The sequence below is a fragment of the Xenopus laevis genome, chromosome 5S, assembly GCF_017654675.1.
Source record: "Xenopus laevis strain J_2021 chromosome 5S, Xenopus_laevis_v10.1, whole genome shotgun sequence".
Lineage (NCBI taxonomy): Eukaryota > Metazoa > Chordata > Amphibia > Anura > Pipidae > Xenopus > Xenopus laevis.
Window position 1 is genome coordinate 88,442,367 of NC_054380.1, and position 21,107 is coordinate 88,463,473.

At 38.4% G+C, this 21,107-nt stretch overlaps 1 protein-coding gene across 1 annotated transcript in view; it reads right to left on the reverse strand.

Annotated features, from left to right (window-relative positions):
• Window positions 1-373: 373 nt before the first annotated feature.
• LOC108718044 (solute carrier family 12 member 9) overlaps window positions 374-21,107 on the reverse strand; it is a 125,234-nt gene continuing 104,500 nt past the window's right edge. The window contains exons 10-13 of the mRNA XM_018265607.2: window positions 17,363-17,555; window positions 10,572-10,746; window positions 7,349-7,495; window positions 374-1,612 (exon numbers count right to left, since the gene is read on the reverse strand). Of these exons, the coding sequence (XP_018121096.1) occupies window positions 798-1,612; window positions 7,349-7,495; window positions 10,572-10,746; window positions 17,363-17,555 (1,330 nt within the window). The 3' untranslated portion in view covers window positions 374-797. The remainder of the gene's footprint in view (window positions 1,613-7,348; window positions 7,496-10,571; window positions 10,747-17,362; window positions 17,556-21,107) is intronic.

A 21,107-nucleotide genomic window follows, 5' to 3' on the forward strand; every position in this document is an offset into this window, starting at 1 on the left:
CCTTTCAGAAAAAAATGACAAGGCATTGCCACACTACTATTGCACATCAGCCCAGCACAAGGTTATGGGCAGAGGAGTTAGTCTCATGGGCATGGAAGACCTCCTATTCATAGATGGCTCAGAAATGCTGGAGTCACAAGAAGGTACCTAGCTCTGCACAATTGCTACTGTGAGTTAAAGTCTCTATAACTGATCAATGTCACTCTGACAAGCATAATAATTAGCAATAGTCCTCCAGGCCTATTTCAAATGGGTAAACAATCCCGTCAAACAACAAGTTTTCTAATTTTTCCACTTTTGTATCAGCATGTTAAGGTTCCACTCAAGTATCAGGTTGACTGTGATAAACCTCAGTTTGATACTTAACAACAAGTTAAATCAGATTTTTTTAATTACATACATTCAGTGTTTGAAGTGCAAAAGAACATAATCAAAAAATGTCTTCACCTAAATTCAGTTCAGAAATACAATAAGTAAATGCTTTAAATAAAATCAAGGAACGTATTGTGATTGCAAAGAGGAAAACAGGAATGAAATATTATTATGTGTAAACTAATATTCAGAATAAAACCCAGTCCATGAACCAATCACATCCACTTTCAGTTAGCTAATCCCTTACAATAAGAATAATGTACTATATGCTGCTTCTTGCTTCGATGGTTTCTAAAGTGAAGTTTAACAAGCTGATATCATATAGCAGACATGCTTGTATAATCAAGGCATTTCCAGTTTGGTCCTCTTTGGTAAGTCCTCAGTCTGCAGCAGTTTACATATATATAATGCAATTTCCTGACTTTTTATAATTCAGTGCTTGTGACAGCAGTAACTCCATGGATGAGCAAAGTGGGACCTAAGTTTCGGGTTACTGTCTCGAGCTGGTGAAGAAACCTTCTGTACACTGTTGTGTCTGCTGGAGGACGTGGGAGGTAAAGAAATCTCACAGCTGGAGGAGACATGGGGTTCTGCATCAAAATCATTTGGTTTACAGCCTCCAAATATTCTTCAGAAACCCGTAGAGAGTTATTGGGAAAGTTCAGGTAGCCCTCCTCTGCCTCTTCTGAGTCTACAGTCACTTGCTTGTGCCAGTGCAGAGCAACTACAGTGTCCCATGCAACTGTAGAAATGGAAGCCTTGATGCGAAGGTCTTTAAGTAACTGCTTGAGTTTGACCTCTTGGCCCTGTAAGCCACTGTTTTCCTCAACGCACAGAAACAGCCGCAGCTTAGCTTTTTTCCAAGTCCTTACCATGTTCAGCACAGAAGCCATTTGCAATAAAAACAAGCTGCTGGTGTCCACGTAAGCTGTGCTGTCTGGACGTAGAAGGTTCAGTGGCCATACATCGATGTATGTTTCTTTCCCCCGAAAGTTACACACAGAAGACTTGTCAAACTCAGAGAAGTATCTCGCTAATACCACATTTTTAGACATTTTGATGGTATCTGAAATAATAGCCACATATTCCCAGGGTGAAAAGTTTGTTGTAGAAGGCCTTCTGCCACCTGAGGAAAACACAAAAGAACCCTCTGTGTTCAATTCTTGTTCATTCTTTTGCAAGTCCTGTGGAGCTGATTGGCTGTAGAACCCAAGAACGACAGTGTTTGGCCTCATTCCACCTGCAAAACAAAAATAATGTGTGTTATGATACCTCCTGAACTCTCTTTATCTTCCTATTTTATCTAATTATCTTATGTATCGCTTTTATTGCAAAAGTATAAAACCTCAAGTCAGACTTAATTTACTGACAGATATGTAACATGCATGCTAGATATGGTCTGGAATCTGGCCATCAGCAATGTGACTTGCAAAAAACCATAATGCTGTATAAACATTCTGCAGGTTTCACCAGGTTTCACCAGCACAGTATGGTCCAGATATTGGCACTTTATTTTGAAATATATGCTGTTCTGTTGTTATCTGGTTGTTAGAGTTCCACTGACCCTAAACATTAGCACATAGGGGTATATTTATCAAAGAGTGAAGTTAATAGTGAAGTTCCGCCACTAGAGTGAAATTCCGCCACTCTCCATTCATTTCTATGGGATTTTTATAAGCGGATTTATCAAAGGGTGAACTTTCACTTTCACCCATTGATAAATACGCCTTTCAAAATCCCATAGAAATGAATTGAGAGCTGCGGAATTTCACTCTAGTGGCGGAATCTACCCCATGGTTTGAAAAAACAAACTGGAAACTGGGTAGTTATAGGTTGAAACAGAAAGATAATTAGCAATTGAATTACCCGTTACACAAGGCATGGACATTCATGGCTGGCAGCACATGATTATTCAACCTAAAAAATTATAAATATTTTATCAGTGTAGTTAATCCCTATCCCCTAGTCCAGTAGGTGTTGCACCTTATCTATGGGCATGTATGAAGCCACATTTGTAGTAGGCTTAGAGGTGGAAGTCGCATTCTTTGACATGTTACTATTACTTTAATAGAACAAAAAGCAAAGAATACTCAAGGCCTTTTCTGTCTCTTGCATGTTTCTTCACAGATATTATTTTGCTAGTTTCTTCTATATTGTTTCAAAGGTCAGAACCACCAGGACACAGTGTCGGACTGGGCCGGCGGGAAACCGGAAAAAAACCCAGTGGGCCCCGGCCCACTTGGGCCCCCGCCGGCCCAGTCCCGGTCCTAGATTGGCCCCCGAACGGCAGTAAAAGTTTTTCGGCGATGTTGCGCATGCACGCGTTGGGGGCTGACGTTCGCGCATGCGCATTGGGGCTGACGTTCGCGCATGCGCACTAGTTTTTGCGCATGCGCACGGGGCCCCCGAGGTTCACAACCCGGTGGGCCCCGACTGCGCCAGTCCGACCCTGCCAGGACAGAGAATAGAAAGGGACAGACAGATGCTGGTTTCAATAAAGGAATATTTACAAATACCTTTATGACCACAGACCAGCATTATTTATTTCATAATGCAACTTTTTAGTTTTGGCGTTTACATCACCTTTAAAGACATTGACTGATTCACTTAAATTATTTCTAAATCCATCAGACTTTGATTTACTGTAAAAAAAAAATGTGATACCTTAGATCAACTGATCTTTAATGGGTCTGAATAATTTCCTTTAAGGCTTCCCATAATTTGACTAATATATCATAAATGTCCATTGGATCTTTGACAATTATGCCCTAATGTGTTATTCTGATGAATATGAATCATTACTAGTAATTATTTATTTATCAACCCTTTCTTTCCAAATCATAAGCGACAACATAAGTTATTATAACGCACAGTTATTTTCTTGCAACATTTACAATTCCATACCATATAGGGATGCACAGAACCCACTATTTTGGATTCAGCCGAACCCCCGAATCCTTCCAAAAGATTCGTCCGAATACCGAACCGAATCCTGGATTCGGTGCATCCCTAATACCATACACATAGTTTATAAGGGTACATCTACACTGGGTAACTATGTACCGGGAATAGGGATACCTTTTAAAACAAATTGTTTGTGTATATATATATATATATACATACATATATATATATATATATATATATATATATATATATATATACATACATATATATATATATATATATATATATATATATATACATATATATATATATATACTGTATATATATATATATATATATATACACACACACACACACACATATATATATATACACACATATATATATATATACACACATGTATATATACATATACACATATATATACACATATACACATATATATATATATATAAACATATAAATATATATATATATACACAAACAATTTGTTTTAAAAGGTATCCCTATTCCCGGTACATAGTTACCCAGTGTAGATGCACCCTTATAAACTATCTATATGGTAATATATTGCCGTATTGTTACATGACCCCATCCTTATATGTCATTTGGGCCCCTACCTATCTTTATCTAAGAGCCATATAAGAAATTCCAGAATGAGGATTATGGGCTAGTACAGTAGGTGTGGCTATGTCAGACGTTGAGTTTGCGATTTTATGAGCCTCTCCAGGACCTTTGTTGGTTTTTGTGCTATGAACTTATTCCATGAAATGCTATACCAACTGTAAGACATACTGAGAACTATCTTGGTACTTGTGAATAGAGGATCCACAATATAGGGCCAGTATCTAAGAGAATCTTTAATTATATAAGCATAACATAAAGAATAATAAGGTTTCTGCCATCTCCAAGCATTTTCATGAATCATTGGGTCCAAAGTATTTGACAGCTATTTCATCAGTTCCAAGATGCATATTTAAAAGAATACTGTTAAAATGTGAGTCATAATTGATGTTTGTTGAAATTAGACAGTTCACCTGGAGAAGAGAGGTGAAATAATGCCAGTGCAAAGAGAAATTTCACCACCGTAAAGATAAACAGTTTTTTTCTCCTCAGGTTGGGATTTGTGGCGAGGCCAGTGAAATTTTAGGGGTGGCATGCTGCCCAGCCATATCCTAAAGTGCATGGGAACACAGAGTTCCCCATCGATGTGAAGCATGCGCACACTAGCACAGGGGAAAAAAAGCTGCACACGGTAGAGGGCACTAGGACCCAGAGGCCTCAGGGAGCCTGGGAGAGAAATCTGGCACAGATTCTCCTTTTAGTAAATTGGTGATGTTGAGGGGAATCTTCATTTTTGGTAAAAATACTCCAAATTTTCACTTTCACCCTTCAGTAAATACGCACCATAGTGGGAGATGAAAGACCCTTTTCTTTGATCTTGTCCTAATGGTCTAATTTTACTGTTAATTACTGTTAAGTGGTATCCATATAATGAATTGGTTGCAGGATTTTGTTACTACATCATACATATTAATTTGAATATGTAGTGGGGGCACTTCATCAGGCCCGAAATTGTGGAAAGGCCACAAAGGCCAGGGCCTAGAGCAGCAAAATTTTAGGGGTGGCAGCATGCCGCCCAACCACACCCACATTGGTGGGTATTCGCAGTAGATACAATAGTAATTTCCTGTGCACCAATCCCTAGTGCTCCGGAATGAATGGCAGCGGGCCTAGGAGCGCCTGCTATGTAAATCCGGCCCTTCGCTTCATACTGATATTTACTAACATATTTGAATTGATTTATTAATACATATGTATATTTATACTAGGGATGCTCCATTAATTTGAAATTAGTTTGGTTTGAGATTTGGTTCGGGCCGGCAATTGGAATACACAGAACCTTGCTGAAAAAGGTGAATGCGGGCCAAATACTGAAATGAATCCTGGATTCAGTGCATCCCTAATTAATACTTTGCTTCCCAATGAATCAATTGATTCTAATCTGCAAGTATGTAGGAGAGAGAGAATGAGAGAGAGTGCTTGCAGTGTGTAAGAGAGAGAGAGAGAGAGAGAGAATGCTTGCAGTGTGAGAGAATCCTTGCAATGAGAGAGTGCTTGCAGTGTGTGAGAAAGAGAATGCTTGCAATGTGTGTGAGAGAGAGCTTGCAGTATGTGTGTGTAAGAGAGAGTACTTGCCAAGGAAGCAAAGTGCGAAGCATTGAGAGAAACCAGCAATGGCAAGATCCCAGGAAACATAGCACACAGTTCAGCACTCACTTGATGCATATCATGAATTCTGTGCACTAATAAGACACAACAGGAGGAATGCAATAAACAAACTAATGGAAAAAATATGCAGAACAAAATATACTTTGCAAACACTTAACTACTCACCCACCAATGGAAAAAAGATTTGTATATTTTTTTTTATTTGTGCCAGTAAGTAGTAAATCTGATACATAAAATGACACAAAAGGGAGTTTCTTTGCCCCAAAATATGCCATTTTCAAGAAGCAAACTGTCAGGGGCAGGGCCGCCATTAGAAATCACGGGGCCCCGTACAACAAAATTTTTGGGGCCCCCTGGGCCCCGCCCACACTGACGACCAAGCTCCGCCCCATATCCCGCCCACATCGCAGTTAAAAGACCACACAGACATCAGCGCTAAAAAAGTAACCCCCCCCCACACAAGTTGTAAAAAGCTATTGATGGTCAGGGCCCCCTTATAAAAAAAATTGGGGCCCCAAAAAAAAAAAAATTAAAATTTTTTTTTTTTAAAAACATTGGTGGCAGGGGCCCCCTGTTAAAAAAAACTTGGGGCCCCAACAAAAAAAAAATGTAAAAAAAACTAAAAAATAAACAAACATTGGTGGCAGGGGCCCCCTTCTAAGTTAAAAACAAATTGGGGCCCCAAAAAAAATTTGAAAAAAAATTAATTTTTTTTTGAAAAAAAAAAAAACATTGGCGGCAGGGGCCCCCTTATAAGTTAAAAACAAATTGGGGCCCCAAAAAAGAATTTGAAAAAAAATAAATTTTTTTTTGAAAAAAAAAAAAAACATTGGCGGCAGGGGCCCCCTTATAAGTTAAAAACAAATTGGGGCCCCAAAAAAAAATTTGGAGAAAAAAAATTTTTTTGAAAAAAAAAAAATGGTGGCAGGGGCCCCCTTACAAGTTAAAAACAAATTGGGGCCCCAAAAAAAATTTAAAAAAAAAATAATTTTTTTTGGAAAAAAAAAAAAAACTGGTGGCAGGGGCCCCCTTACAAGTTAAAAAAATTTGGGGCCACCAAAAAGAAAATTAATTTTTTTTTAAAAAAAAACCCCCAAAAAAAACAATGGTGGCAAGGGGCCCCTTACGAGTTAAAAAAAAAATTGGGGCCCCAAAAACAAAAGTTTTAAAAAAAAGATTGGTGGCAGGGGCCTATAGAATATTAAAATAATACATTGGTGGCCAGGGGATTAAAAAAAAAAAAACACAAACTGGTGTTCAGTAGAATTGAACTCATGGCTTCAGTACTTCAACTTCGCCTCCTTTCGTGACTTCGGGTCTTTTCACCGCTTCAGGACTTCGGCTGTTTTCGTGACTTCGGGTCTTTGCGCTGCTTCAGGACTTCGGCTTCGGCTGTTTTCGTGACTTCGGGTCTTTTCGGCGCTTCGTGACTTCGGGACTTCGGCTTTTTCCGTGACTTCGGGTCTTTTCGTCGCATCGGCTTCGGCTTTTCGGCACTTCCGCATTCGGCACTGAAGAGGCAAGACGTACGGCTCGGGCGCTCGTAAGGGGGGCCCGGATCTTCAAAAAAATGCAGCGCTGCCGGGCCCCCCTTCATGCCCGGGCCCGGTACGCTTGTCCCCCCTGTCCCCCCCTGATGGCGGCCCTGGTCAGGGGATCATTGTTACATTGTTCAAAGTGTATCTTACTTGTAAAAATACATCCTGAAACATCTAACAATACGAGTTATATTGGAGAAAATTGGTTTGTCCCCTGTTGGTAAGGACCATGCCACTGCCTCTCTGTATGTAGTGTGCAATGGAATATTAGAGAATAATATACAGCGAATGCTACTCACCCAGCCCAGAGATGAAGAGCAGCTGCTGAACACCATGTCTCACAGAGTCAGAAAGAGTCAGGTTGACAAAGGCCTTGATGTTGAGTTCATCCACCAGCTGCAGCCATGCGTCTGTCTGTGTTTGCAGAGGATCTGATGGCAGTACATCTGGAGGAAAGGGAAAGGCAGCTAGAAATGTAGTGTTGTTGCTAATGTTAAAGGGGTTGTTCATCTTCAAGCACTTTTTCAGTTCAGTTAGTTTCAGATTGTTCACCAGAAATAAAGACTTTTTCCAATAACTCTAACATGTATGACTGTTTTTCTATTATTGAAGTGTAACGTTTCATTTTTCACCTTCTAAAGCAGTTCTGGGAGGGGGTCGCCGACTCTTTTAAGTGTTCAAAATTGATACATTTGTTATCTTTGTCCCTGCTGAGCAGAATCCCTGAGTTTCATTACAGGCAGCTGTTAGAATTGATACAATAGTTGCTAATATTCCACAGATACTGCTTAGAAATGTATCAACTATTGTATCAACTAAATGTAGCAAATTGTAACAGTTCGGAATTCTCCTGGATCACTGAGCTGCCAGACAAACACTAGAGACAGGAGCTTTCAACTTAAATTGTACAAAATAAAAGATGGAAAGCAATTGAATAAAGTGTAAATCTGAAAACATCTGAACTGAAAAAAGGATTTGGAAATTGAACAACCCCTGTAACTGCATTGCTGCATTTAGCACCTACAGTTAGTAAACTGACCATAACCACATCATCTATTCCTCTAAACATCCCAGGAAACCAAAATTAAAACATGTTTTGCAAGTGCTGTAGATGGTATCTCATCAGATGAAAATGCAGTTGGGAAATTAGAAAGCAGTTATAATAATAAATCATAAGGGTACATAATATATTAAATAAGTATACTTTTGATCCTCTTCTGAAAATTATTCTTAGACGGGACGTTCACCTTCAGATGTGTGCCCATATATGACCAGTTTTTGTCACTGAAATCTTTGTCCCAATAGATCATTATTTATAAAGAAGGAAAAGTGCTCTCATGATCATACCACTGAAACAGAGCATTGGAATCAGAAAGGGTTTTTTTCACTCTGCCTCTGGTATGTGGAAGCCAACCCCCTGCCTTATGTCAACATAAAGGAAGCTGAAGAGGGTTTATACATGAAGCTCTACTGTTCATGTCCTTCCTTGCCATCTTTATTGTGCCTCATAAATTGTTCTGATCATATGGAAGATCAGCAGAATGAAAGGGGCAGGCACAGTAGCAATTCATGCCTAATCTTCTTCTTCAGCGTGTTCAGCCTCATGAGCAACAGCTAGGTGGGAAAGCAAAAGAAATTAGATGAGTTGCTTAGGTGGGATTTATCTTTTTAAAAAAGATAAAATCTATTGAGAAAATGATTTTAGCGACAGGGACTGTTAATATTTGGACATTTGCCTTAAGCTGAACATTCCCTATAAGGCTTTGAAATAGGTGCTACCATATTGATATCAAACTGATGAACAGGACATTAAGGGAGCTCACAATTGTGGCCAAAAAAAAAATCAGGTCTGTGACTTTTAAAGCAATTGCGATTTTTTAAAATCATGATTTGCAATTCAGCAGTGATTTGTTTACCAAGTTTTCCTTGATGTTTGATGAGTGTCGCAAAGAGATACAAATACCCCAGCTATAAATACTGAACTTTTAGGGGCCTATGTTTTATGCTGTGTAAAATGAAATTCGCCGAAAAAACATTGTAAAAAGCTGTGTAAAAAAAATGCGAATTTATCAAGATGTGTTTTATTTTACACCACATGAACACCAGATTCAGCACTGCTTCCGACGTTTGTAAGTAAGTTCCGGAGGAAGTTGCTCAAATAAACAAGTATTACACATTTTTTTTAGACAGTGAAACCTGTCGAATTGCCCCTCCATTTTTTACATTACCTAATAAATCTGCCCCTTGATGTCCCTCTGTCCCTTCTCCCTCTCTAGCTACTAGTCTATGTCTCATTACATACATTACAGCAGTGCTTCTCAGGAGGGAATATATACCTGTTTTTACCTGACACTTTCCATTCTTGGAGCATATGTCTTTATCTAAGCTAGGGCAATGTCAAATAATATCCGCTTTTCTTGCTGTGAGTAAAAGGCCCAAGGACACCAGCCATATTTGCCACTTTAATCACAATGTTGCCGTCTCCAAACCTACAGGGTACAGTTGCCCTTTACAAAAGAACATGCACTTGCTGGAAGGATACTGTGAACCTATGAATCTCCCTTTCTTTCCAATGGGGTCTTGGGATTACCTCTATTAAATGCGACGTATAATATGCTTGTGTTGGGAAAATGGCAACAATTGCACTGAGAGATTCAGTTTATGGAATCTCATTCTAACATGTAATGCGCAAGTTATGCTTCTGTATATGGTCACTATGGCAACTCAGAACTCTGGAAAACTGTTAGTATAAAATGTACTCAGTGTCTATTGTAATGTATCAGAATTGTAAATATTGCTAGACATTGTTCTAATGCAAACCAGCATTTCTAATGTTCACACAAATTGACATGACTTTGTGAGGAGAGAAAGTACATGGTGTGGGGAGGAGCTATGAGTTAAGGAGGAGGGTGAGGCTTGGAAGTACACATTGGGGAAGGGGGGTCCATAACTGGGATGGTAGACCATTGAGGTGGCAGCCCCCATTGGTCCCAGATATCCCAGCCTAACACTGCTTACTGCTCAGTATAAAACCATGGACATTATAAACATGACCCTTAGGGGCTGATTTACTGTATCAAAGTGTGAATATAGAACTCACCACAGAAAAACTCACCCATGTTTTATTCATTCCTATGGGTATCGTATTTATCAATCGAGTTCACCATTTGATAAATAAGATTTTAAAAATCCCATAGAAATAAATAGAACATGGGTGAGTTTTTCTGTGGTGAGTTCTAAATTCACACTTTGATAAATCTACCCTGTAGTGTTCACATGAGACAAAGATGAATTAAGATGAAAAATTAAGGATTAGCCTCTAATTCCCACGGGTATTGTTGTTGTCCAGCAAAATGCAATGAATGTTATAGAAAGTAGCGTAGTTTAAGTGTAAAAGTGTTTCATTATGCCTTGCATTATCCAACTTATGTAAAGCTATTTGTGTAATAAACTTGATGGGGAATTCCTACATCAGAAACTGATGCAAAACAGAGGTAAAAATTGTGATCTCACTGTTCTTACCAAGTTCATCCAGATCTACGTGCCCCAGTACAAATAGTCCACTCTTTTTCAAGTCATTTGCAAATGTGATAAGACTTTTGTGGTTGTGTGGATTGGAGACCATCAGGAGAATCTGGGGGCGCCAGAACTTGACATGATCCTTTCGCACATCCAGCATGAGAAGGTACTTCCTCACCTAGGCAGGGAATGACATGCAACAATGCATAATGCTTGAGGACATTGTTTTGTCTGTCTTCCACATCAAATATTGCATGAAGGTTATATATTATGCACAGTTAGGAATGAATAACAAAGCAACAGTTGTGTTGACTATAAATCTTTTACACACAATTATGTGATTTTACAAATATCAGTAAGGAAACATATTCCAGACTAAGAGATATGCAATTAAGACTTCCTGATGATAAAGTTAAACTGTCTTAAGAAAGAGCACTTGCTAGGTGCATAGCACAGGGCTCAGAGCTTTAAAGGGCATGTAAAGGCAAAAAAATAAAATCCCATTTTTACTTTCTTTAATGAAAAAGAAACCTATCTCCAATATACTTTAATTTAAAAATGTGTACCGTTTTTTTTATAATAAACCTGACTGTATGCAGTGAAATTCTCATTTCATTTACTGCTGTGGATAGGAATTGTCCGATGATCCCTAACTGCTGAGCAGGGAAACAATCATACTTATGAACAGCAGGGGGAGCGCCCGCCTTATTTACCAGCTATGCAGAACTCAAGCAGCTTTGTTTATGACGATCCCTAAGCAGCCCAGACCACACTGAGCATGTGCACAGTCTTAGTCTTGCAAATATGTTTAACAAAGTTACAAGATGGTGACCCCCTGTAGCCAACTTTGAAAGCATAAATTATTTGTTTGATTAGGCTTGTGGTGCAGTAAGTTCATGTTTATAGTTAGTATACAAAATACAGCATTTCTAGCCTTATTCTATTTTAGACTTACATGCCCTTTAATGTAAGATGTGTGCTTCTGTGAGTTACCAATCTCCCAAAAATGACTTGCTGTTGAATAACATTATGGTCGTAAAACAAAAGTAAAACATATCCAGCAATCCAGCTTAATCACAAGAAATCCATTAGGAGGCAATTTCCCATGATTAAGACAAATTGCAATGAGCATATTTTACTTCCAGCGATCCTAACGTTATTCATCTTGCCATGTGCCATTACCCGAAGGCTCAAGAGAATCATTAACACTGGCTTTTGCGCTTATGAAATCCGGTGTAATAGGAGGGCATACCCTTCCTCCAAGATAACAATAATGCTGTGAATGCAAGGGTGTCACCATTTAGCGCAAGTTTGCATAGCTTGAGGTTAAAGACATGCACAAATCAGCCTCAGAAATGGGATAAATCTTTTGAAGTTCATGATTTTTCCAAGCTATACAGCAATGCTATTTTTCTTTCTAATCAGCATGAACCTTTATACTGCTAAGAGGAGTCTGCAGTGTGCTCTAGCGCAAGATTACTCCATGACCAATATGTCTACATACCTTTCTTAAATAATCAAAAAGGAAAACTAGTTGATAGGTTTAGTCCCATTGAGAATAGTGAGGTTGTGGTACAGCCACCAAAAGGACACTGACCAGTTAGGATGACTTCTGGGCCAGCAGAAGGTCTAGATGGCAAGAAAATTGAACAATACTATTTCATATAATGAACACTTTTAACTAGGTTTGTTGTATTATATTGTGGTAAATCTGATGCAGGAAGTTTATACAATAATAGTGAGGACGTGTAATGAAAGTCATGACATGTATAAGAACTTTCCTAATTCTTATTCTCTAGTATTGGTATGCTCATCCTTACAGATATAATTACCATTTTATAAGTAGCAGTTTCCTTTATAGTTGATTATAGGTACAGTCATTTAGCTGCAATGATGAGCTATTAATAAGGCAATGTCTAAGCTGTGGGGAGAAGTGTAATGAGAGCAAAGAAAGCAGCTTAATGGAAATGGGTTTTGGTCAGAAAATTTCTGGTTCGCAATGTACTCAAAACAGCATGGGACTTATTAGAGCAAAAATGTTAGCAGTGACTATGACATTTGGGTCTGTGCTGCTGTCCATCTTGCAGCACATTGTCCATTGTACAATGTTGTCTATACAAATGTTTACATGGCATATGTTTGGTAGCAAGAACTACTCTTCTGGATTCTTTCTGCCTTAGTATCTGTCGAGCATGACTGTAAACTCATGTATACAAGAGGCTTTCTTTAAAGGAGAAGGAAAGTCAGTTTGCACTTGGGGTGCCAAGTGATTGTATTGACTTACCTGAAACCAGTGCTCCTATTGGCAGAAAACTTCACCGGCCCAGGGTTATACCAGTGAGCACCATGGAGACATTTTCTTCCTGCTTCCTCTTTCTTCGCATGCTTGCGCATGCGGAGTAGAACAAAAAGAATTTTAACTAAAAGGTCAGCAATTTCGTTCTACGGCGCATGCATTTGCCCAGGGGAAGTTTGAAGAAAGAAGAAGCCGAAAGAAGTTGTCTCCATAGTGCTCACTGGAATAACCCAGGGCCGGTGCAGTTTTCTGCGGATAGGAGCACCGGCCCGGGGTTTCAGGTAAGTCAATACAATCACTTGAGGGTGCCCAACATTTGGCAACCCCAAGTGCAAAAAGACTTTCCTTCTGCTTTAAGTTGCCTGGGACAAACATTCAGGGGCCTTTGCTATATATCAGTAATAATTATTGTTTTCAAGGCATCCCATATGGGCAACCTCATGCATATGGATCACCTTTTTACACCTCTGATGACTAATCTGATGTGCACCTAACCTTAAACTTTTCTGAAGAAGCCTTACTGACACATTGGATTGATTTTTCATCCTGAGTCTGCATTATTTCTCAAAACAGGAAAAATGAGGTCTATATGTGAACTCATGCAACAATTCTTCCTAAAATGGTACCTTAAATCTAAAGCCATATGTGGCTTATTCATGGCCTGTGGATAAAAGCAGGCAGGGAATCAGTCCCTCTGCTTGCAACAGCCCCCTCTCATGTGTCTGCACCTGGAGTCGCTGCATCAGCTCAGGTCTGGTAACCACAGTAGATTTCAGTGCAGACGCGACTCATGAGAGGGATGACCCAACCATGGGATCGACTCTTGTTCTGTGTTTATCCACAAGTAATGAATCATCCCTGTGTGGCATTAGACTTAAAGGAGAAGGAAAGCTACCATGGCAGTTTATTGCAAATAGATTAGAACGCCATTTTTATTCTTTAGAATGCTTTTCCGTACCTGAGTAAACAGCTGTAGACACTGTTTCTGTTTGTTTAGGATAGCAACTGCCATATTAGCTTGCTGTGACATCACTTCCTGCCTGAGTCTCTCACTGCTTGCTCATAGCTCTGAGCTCAGATTACAGCAGGGGGGGGAGAGGAGCAAACTGAGCATGCTCAAGCCCTGCCTGGCTGGATGTTTATGCTGAAAACAGGAAGTCTGATACAGAAGCCCATGTGTACACAATAGAAGGAAAGAAATGATGTGTTTCTTTTGACAGAGGACTCTGAGCAGCATTACTTTGAGGGTTTACTAGTGTATTCATATAGACCTTTCTGATAAAGCTTACTTAGTTTTAACCTTTCTTTCTCCTTTAAGGTACCATATTATGAGAGTTGTTGCTTGAGTTCACTCATTCACATCATTCTTCCTGCTCTGAGTAACAACACAGTTTTTGAATGTATCCTTGGTTCGATAAGTACTTATTGAGGACCGAGGAATTTCCTTTAACCACACTGCTTAGTGACTTTACAAATCTACGTTGGATTAACTGGCAAAAACTATTTCTGTATCACTGAGGCCATTGGCTAGTTGTGTAAATCATGCCGTTTCCCTGCAGGGTGAGCCCTCTCCAAAACTTTTTTTAATTAACTGTCTAACAAGTACAATGTGTATATAAGTCAGAGTAATTTATTTGTTAGTGAGAAAGAAATTGTAAATAAAATCTTTGACTCCCTCTGTACATAAAAAAAAGTTATAGACTTTCACAGATGATTTAATATGATGGCTTTCTAATTTTAATTTCAGTTTCTTTCTTTTTTTTTTAACATGAATCACCAAAATGGTCACATGATCTATTTAACTTTAGAAGAAATTTTTTGGCAGGAAAAAATGCTGACAGAAATACTTTTCTTCAGACAAACCCATATTATTTTAGGGTAAAACCAGATATAGTTTTGCAGTGGTTTGAAAGAACACCCTGGTAACTAGATACTGTATCTGTAGCACTGCAATATGACAACAAGCTGCAAGTTGATTAGCTACAGTGTGATTACACACTGATATACAGCAAAGGGATCTATTATCCACTAAATGAAAATAAATCCAGCAAAACAATGCCATTAAAAAATGACTAGCCATTTTACAGAATGATCACTTATACAGAAACTCCAGGTACTTTGGATCATATACCTGTACCAGAATCACCCTTGATTTGCTAGTTTCCAAAGCCAGTTAACTTCAGCTTACATTTTCTAGGCACATGGAACTTGGCAAAAGCTCTGTCATATAGAAGGATCCATTGTATCTTCTCTCTGATGTGCCTACTGACTTGAAATTACTCAAATATATCAGTAGATCTTTTCTTTTATTCTCATACACCACCAGCTCTTGTTGACTCCGCTACTTTTGCTTGTATTAGTCAAAACATAGCCTTCAAGCTGAGGCAGCAATATTATAAGTAAATTAAACTGTATGGCGTAGGCATAAGGCTTGTCATAAAAGATGGTTGGAGATTTTAAAATGGTCTGATGTTCTGCAATAAAATATTCCATTTCTCTATACAGTCCTATTGGTGATGTACACCTATCAGTTTCTGATACAATGGGCAAGGCAAGGTCCACAGGTTGCACCCAAAGGTTCAACTCTTTAGGCTCCTAGAATAAAATGCAAATAAAAACCCATCTGTTGCACCCCTAATCCGCTAGAACTTGTGCTAGTGGCTATGGTAAATGACTCCTTATATCTTGTTAGTTAATTCCTAATGTTTATCATCTATAAGATGCATTTTTAGAAATGCAATAGAACCCCAATTATATATGTCGCAGGGGTCTGTATTAAAACGGTGTTAATTCCAAGAAAGAAGAAAACGCGTTTTGCCTGAATAAGAACAGTGAAAGCATCATTTCCCAAGAAACATTAAAATCTGGAGATATCAAATTGGGTTCTTTGGTAAAAAGAAAGAAAATCCTTTCTAGAGCTTTTAATTTTTTTTTTTAAAAATCACAGCACATGTATAAACTATTTAATTGTTCTAGTTTCAATAACAGGTCTTCAAAATTTGTTTTTAGTCAATGATATTATTTCACTACTTTTTTAATATTTGGAAAAAATGGCTTGATACCCCAGCCAACAAAGGAAATATTTTCAAATAATAAGTATTAATAAAACAGTAGCAAACAGTATAGAGAATATCCTTCTTCTAAGGTATGATTGTCTTTTGTCTTGGATTGACTGCTGATCCCATTAACGCTGGTGGGTTAGAAAATGAATTCAGCTTAAATGGACACCTAACAGGCTATGTGATAACAGAATTCTCTCAGGTAAGTGTCAAAAGCTTTATACAAAATCAGACACGGGAAGATAAGTGAATCTTGTAATAATATACAGTTTCTAAATGTGTTATTTTGCAGGAGAGTTGTATGGATAGTTAGCTTTGTGTCTGTACAATGGGAACAATGGAGATATTATGCCCCAATGGAATTGCTAGTCAGGAAGAAAACAAACTGTATTTTGCTTTCTGCACAGGATTATAGTAAATATACTCTATTTACAGATAAGGGGAAACCCAGTTTCTACTTGTTTAACAAGTAATAAATGTGAATAAACATACATTCTATCTTTTTTGTAATTTGAATTAGTAAATTAAGCATATCCAGTTTTGTGCAAACTCCATCCCCCAGTAATTAGAGTTACCTGGCTAGTATTTTAGAGGCCTGACTGGATTTAAAAAATGATGCTTTGTTCAAATGTTATCAATAGGGATGTGATTAAAAAGGTGTCAACCTTAGCTGTAATGTGCAGAGGCATGAGGGCTCATTTACCATTAACAAGGCACAAGTACCCCAACTGTGTTCCTTAGGGCCTATTCATACTCTGTACAAATGTTTTGCACTTTTGCCAAAATAAATAAACAAAGACCCACAGAGGGAATCATCTCTGTATCATAAACTCATATTTATGGTGTACAAGCAGCATACACTTTAAAGGAGAACTCTATTAATCAGAATTCAAAATGTGTCTAAATTAGGAAACTGATCCACACATTTAATTTCAGTAGCTTTTCAGCATGACTAGGCCTGAATCAATCTCATCTGTGTGGTCCAAATAATTCTGAATGGAAAATACAATTTTAAGTTACTAGCTTATCTCATTACCCATCACTGCTTTGAGAGGGAATGTGGGACTACATACTGTAAATGTTTATTTTAAAAATGCATCACAGCAAGCCCAAGAACAAAGAATTAATATAAAGGTATACATGTATCGGCAGACATTGCATTCTGAGTCAGTCAATCTTGACCTAGATGGCCACCTGCCCATGTAAGGGTCAGAACTGTGCCTATCTATTCAATAATTCAAAAACTGTTTGGACAGGCAAACCCATCAGTATCAGTCCATGGATGCAGCCTACAACTTATGCATTGGGCTCCCTTGTGATCCTATTGTTGGCATGAGAACCTAATGACTGGATTAGCCCAGTCTAGTACCCCACAGCTGTGATATGTATACCCTGCTCCCTGAATTTTTCTTGTTTTTAAAGCCAGGTGATTTACTTACCTGATGGAAGATGAGGGCCTGACTGATGAAGCCCCAGCTTTGGTTGGGTGATAGATAATGCAGACACAGGAGAAGTAGCAACATGAAGACCACACTTGCAGAGGCATAGATTGGTTGAATAAGGAATATCATGACTAAACAACCCAAGATCCCCAGGATACATGTATACCATGTAAAGTAGCGGAATGTGGGCCTGTGTATGAATGAAGGAGAGAGAACTGATGTAAGAAAGTCATTTGTTCTGAATAATTAATAACATGATATTGCAAGTCCCATGATATAGATGATTCATCTCACTGTTCATAATATCACCTTCACTGTCCTCTTTTGTTCTTTTAAAACCATCATCTGGAGGGGAGGCATATTAATCACGGGTCGAATTTAGAATTCATATGAGTTTTTTTGAACTCCAAAATTCAACTAGTTGAAATTTATTAATAAAATGATGCTTTGTTCAAAAGTTATCAATAGGGATGTGATTAAAAAGGTGTCAACCTTAGCTGTAATGTGCAGAGTTATTCCGACTCGGATGGATTTAAATGACCCGAAAACTCGAATCAAATTCAATAAAACTCGATTCCAGTGTCAGGAAGGCTGTAAACATCTCCAAATTTATCCTAGGACCCCACCCTTTGACTTAAACAGCAACCTGGCAGGTTTGAGGTGGTAAATAGTCTAATTTGAATTCTTAAAGGGCCAGAGTATAATAAATCTCAAAAATCGAATCCGAATTTTTTCGGGATAACTCCCTAGTCGAATTTGACAGTTTTGACCAGAATTTTTTTTTCGAAAATTTGAATTTTCAATTCGACCCTTAATAAATCTGTCCCTTAAATTCAACATAAAACAACAGTTTCTCCTTTTGTTAATAATGTACTTGTGCAGACACAGGCTTGTACAGACACAGGTTTCTTTAACTAGACAGAGAAAAATTGAATTCACGTATACATTTCTTTACTATTTTTGATTTCTCCTGTTTTATTAAAATAACATGCTGTGTGTTGCACAAATTATTGTTGGGTAATAATGCAGCAAACAGCACAATAGCCAAACTCAGTGCTTCTGTGGTTGAACAGAGCATATGCAATTATTCATATATTGCAGTTTCTTTTTACTTTGAGAGCAGAAGCTAGCATGGCATTGAGCCTGTTGGTATCCCACAACTGTTAATAAAATTAGATATACCAAAAAAGGGGAAGTATAGAGGAGAATAGGAAAGAACTGTGGTCTTTATATTCTAATGGCAGGCTCTGGAATCAGAAAGAAAAGATATGGCTCAATTAACTAACAAAGCAAAACAGACTGTTCCATATATCAGTGCATTCAGCTGTAGAATGCTGTTTTGACCAACTGAACACTATTTTTCTCGATTGGCTGTTAGAACTCAGCAACAGCACTGAGCTCTAACAATCCTCTGAATCAATAATTACCAATACAGATAGCAAGTAGGGATTAAGGATTAATACAACTGGTAAACATACAATGGTCAATATTTGTTTACTGAGCAGCAACCATTAAGCCATAGTTAGTAAACAGGATAACAGGCATGGTGCAAGTTAAAAAAAATGGACACAATCCACCATGTTTTCTGCACATTGTGCCCTGCCTTGCAAAATGAACCACAGAGAAATGTGTTTTCAGAATAAGTGCTGTCTTTGTTCAGCAACACTGTATTCATAGGGGGAGGGCAAAGGGAGGGTAATAGGTGCAAGTTAGAGGGCGTCAGTAGACACAGGCTCTATGGGAGAAGGTAAAATTAGGACAACCTTGCACCTGATTTAGTGCTTATGCTCCCTTAAATGCTTTTGTAGCAGGGGCAGTGATAAAATTCTCCTACTGTGTACAACATGACACCTGCTCTCTTTAGACTGATGCAAATGCAACACCATCTAAGCAGCTTTCCTCTTGTGCTGATAATATGCATAATTTAAAAGCAGTATAACTTGCAATAACCTCTTAATGATATCTATTTATAATGTATATCTATATATAATGTAGGTTCCTTCACTTTTTTTTCTATTAAATTATGAACAAGGTTTGACCTTTCTGTCTGTTTTTCTCAGCTGGAAAAAGGGTGCAATTGTATTTAAAAAGAAATTGCAAGGATACTTCTACTCTTGTTCCCAGTAAGTGGTTGGCTCCTGAAGAAACACAGCTAAAATATTTCAGACGTAATGGAAAGGAGATGAACTGAAATCACTAGTTTCTGCATTGCTCTTAATGTTCTCTGAAGACATATGTAGAATAAAATGCTTTTTAAAATTGTGTAAAAAAAGCACAATTTATCTGATACTAATAGAGCATATGCAAAGCAAAAGAGAACAGAAGTGCGTGTTCTTATTACATGGTGCCCTGTTAAAGTCAGCTCTCATAATTTGGCTCTTCATTGTGTTTTTATTCTTTATAAAATAAAAACATAAAGGCAAATCTTAATCCATCATCATCCTGCACTTCTAAATATAACATTCTGTAGGCTTTAAAGAGCAAAACACAGAATAGAAACAAAACTTAATACGCAAAGCAAAAAGTTTTAAATTCATGTAACATATGTGTAGAGACCCTAAGGGTTAGATATTGTATTCAGGCAGTTCCCCCTGTATTTGGACACCTAAGTGGTCCTTTGATTCACCCAGGCAGCTATGTCCCTTTTCCTGGATCCATTGTAACGGATCATTTTCAAGGTTTGCCCAGTAGGTGGCAGTGTTTAAAAGTATAAAAGGAGAGTACACATGCTCAGGGTAACCCTAGTTAGCACCCTTGGGGTGATCAAGCTGTCAGACAGGGACACGAGTGGGTGAGCTCAGGAGCAGGGAAAGTGACAAGGAGCAAGATGCTTCATGGGATCATTAGTGCTGGGGAACATCACCAAGACAGGCTGCACTACTCCCTGAAAGGCATCTACTAGCAATATCAGAAAGTGTGATGGGTTTCCACCGATTGTCATGAATGTACTAGAAAATACTATTGCCTGAAAGCTGTGATCGAGATACCTGCCCCTGTCCAATAAAGAATTTATTTGTTTGAAGCAATAAACCTGGACTGCTGTTACTTTCATCCTGATTGATCAGGCCCAATGGGGGTAAGGTGCTTAAAGGGGCCACTACACAGTGCTGGGAGTTGCAGGAAGTTAGCAATGTAACATGGACAAGATTAACACTTATCTAATGTAAAGGAGATTACATATACAACTAGATTAAACTGAGGTTGAGAAAGCATATAAGGTTTCAGGTGCTAAAAGAATTATAGAGATGCTGTCCTTACCATAGCTAGATACAACATTCGAAGGGTTAATAGCTATTTTTCTGGATCTGACATCAGCTAGGCCTCCAGACTGTCTGATAACTGACTGAGGGCCATGGTATTTAAAGAGAAGACTAGATACGTAACAATGAAGTAGAAAAGATCTGTGCTCACACCCAATCCAGGGGCACCCATACATGCTAGGCTACATCAGCTAATGCTGTTACAGTTAGATCCTGTATCAGGTGTATCACCTGTCAGTGAGAGTTATGTGTGGGTTGACAAATTGTCTACCTTACGCCCAACTTAACCTTCCCTTTGGTACCTCTTACCCAACACAGGCCAATGCATTGCAATTACTTATATACTTATGGTGCGCAAATTTGCGGTACATTTCCGTGTTTCACCGCCGGCGAATAAATTTGCAAAAATTCGCCAGGGTTAATTTTTGAACACGTGTCATAGAGACTGGGTGAGTTTTTCTCTGTGGAGTTCTAACATTTTG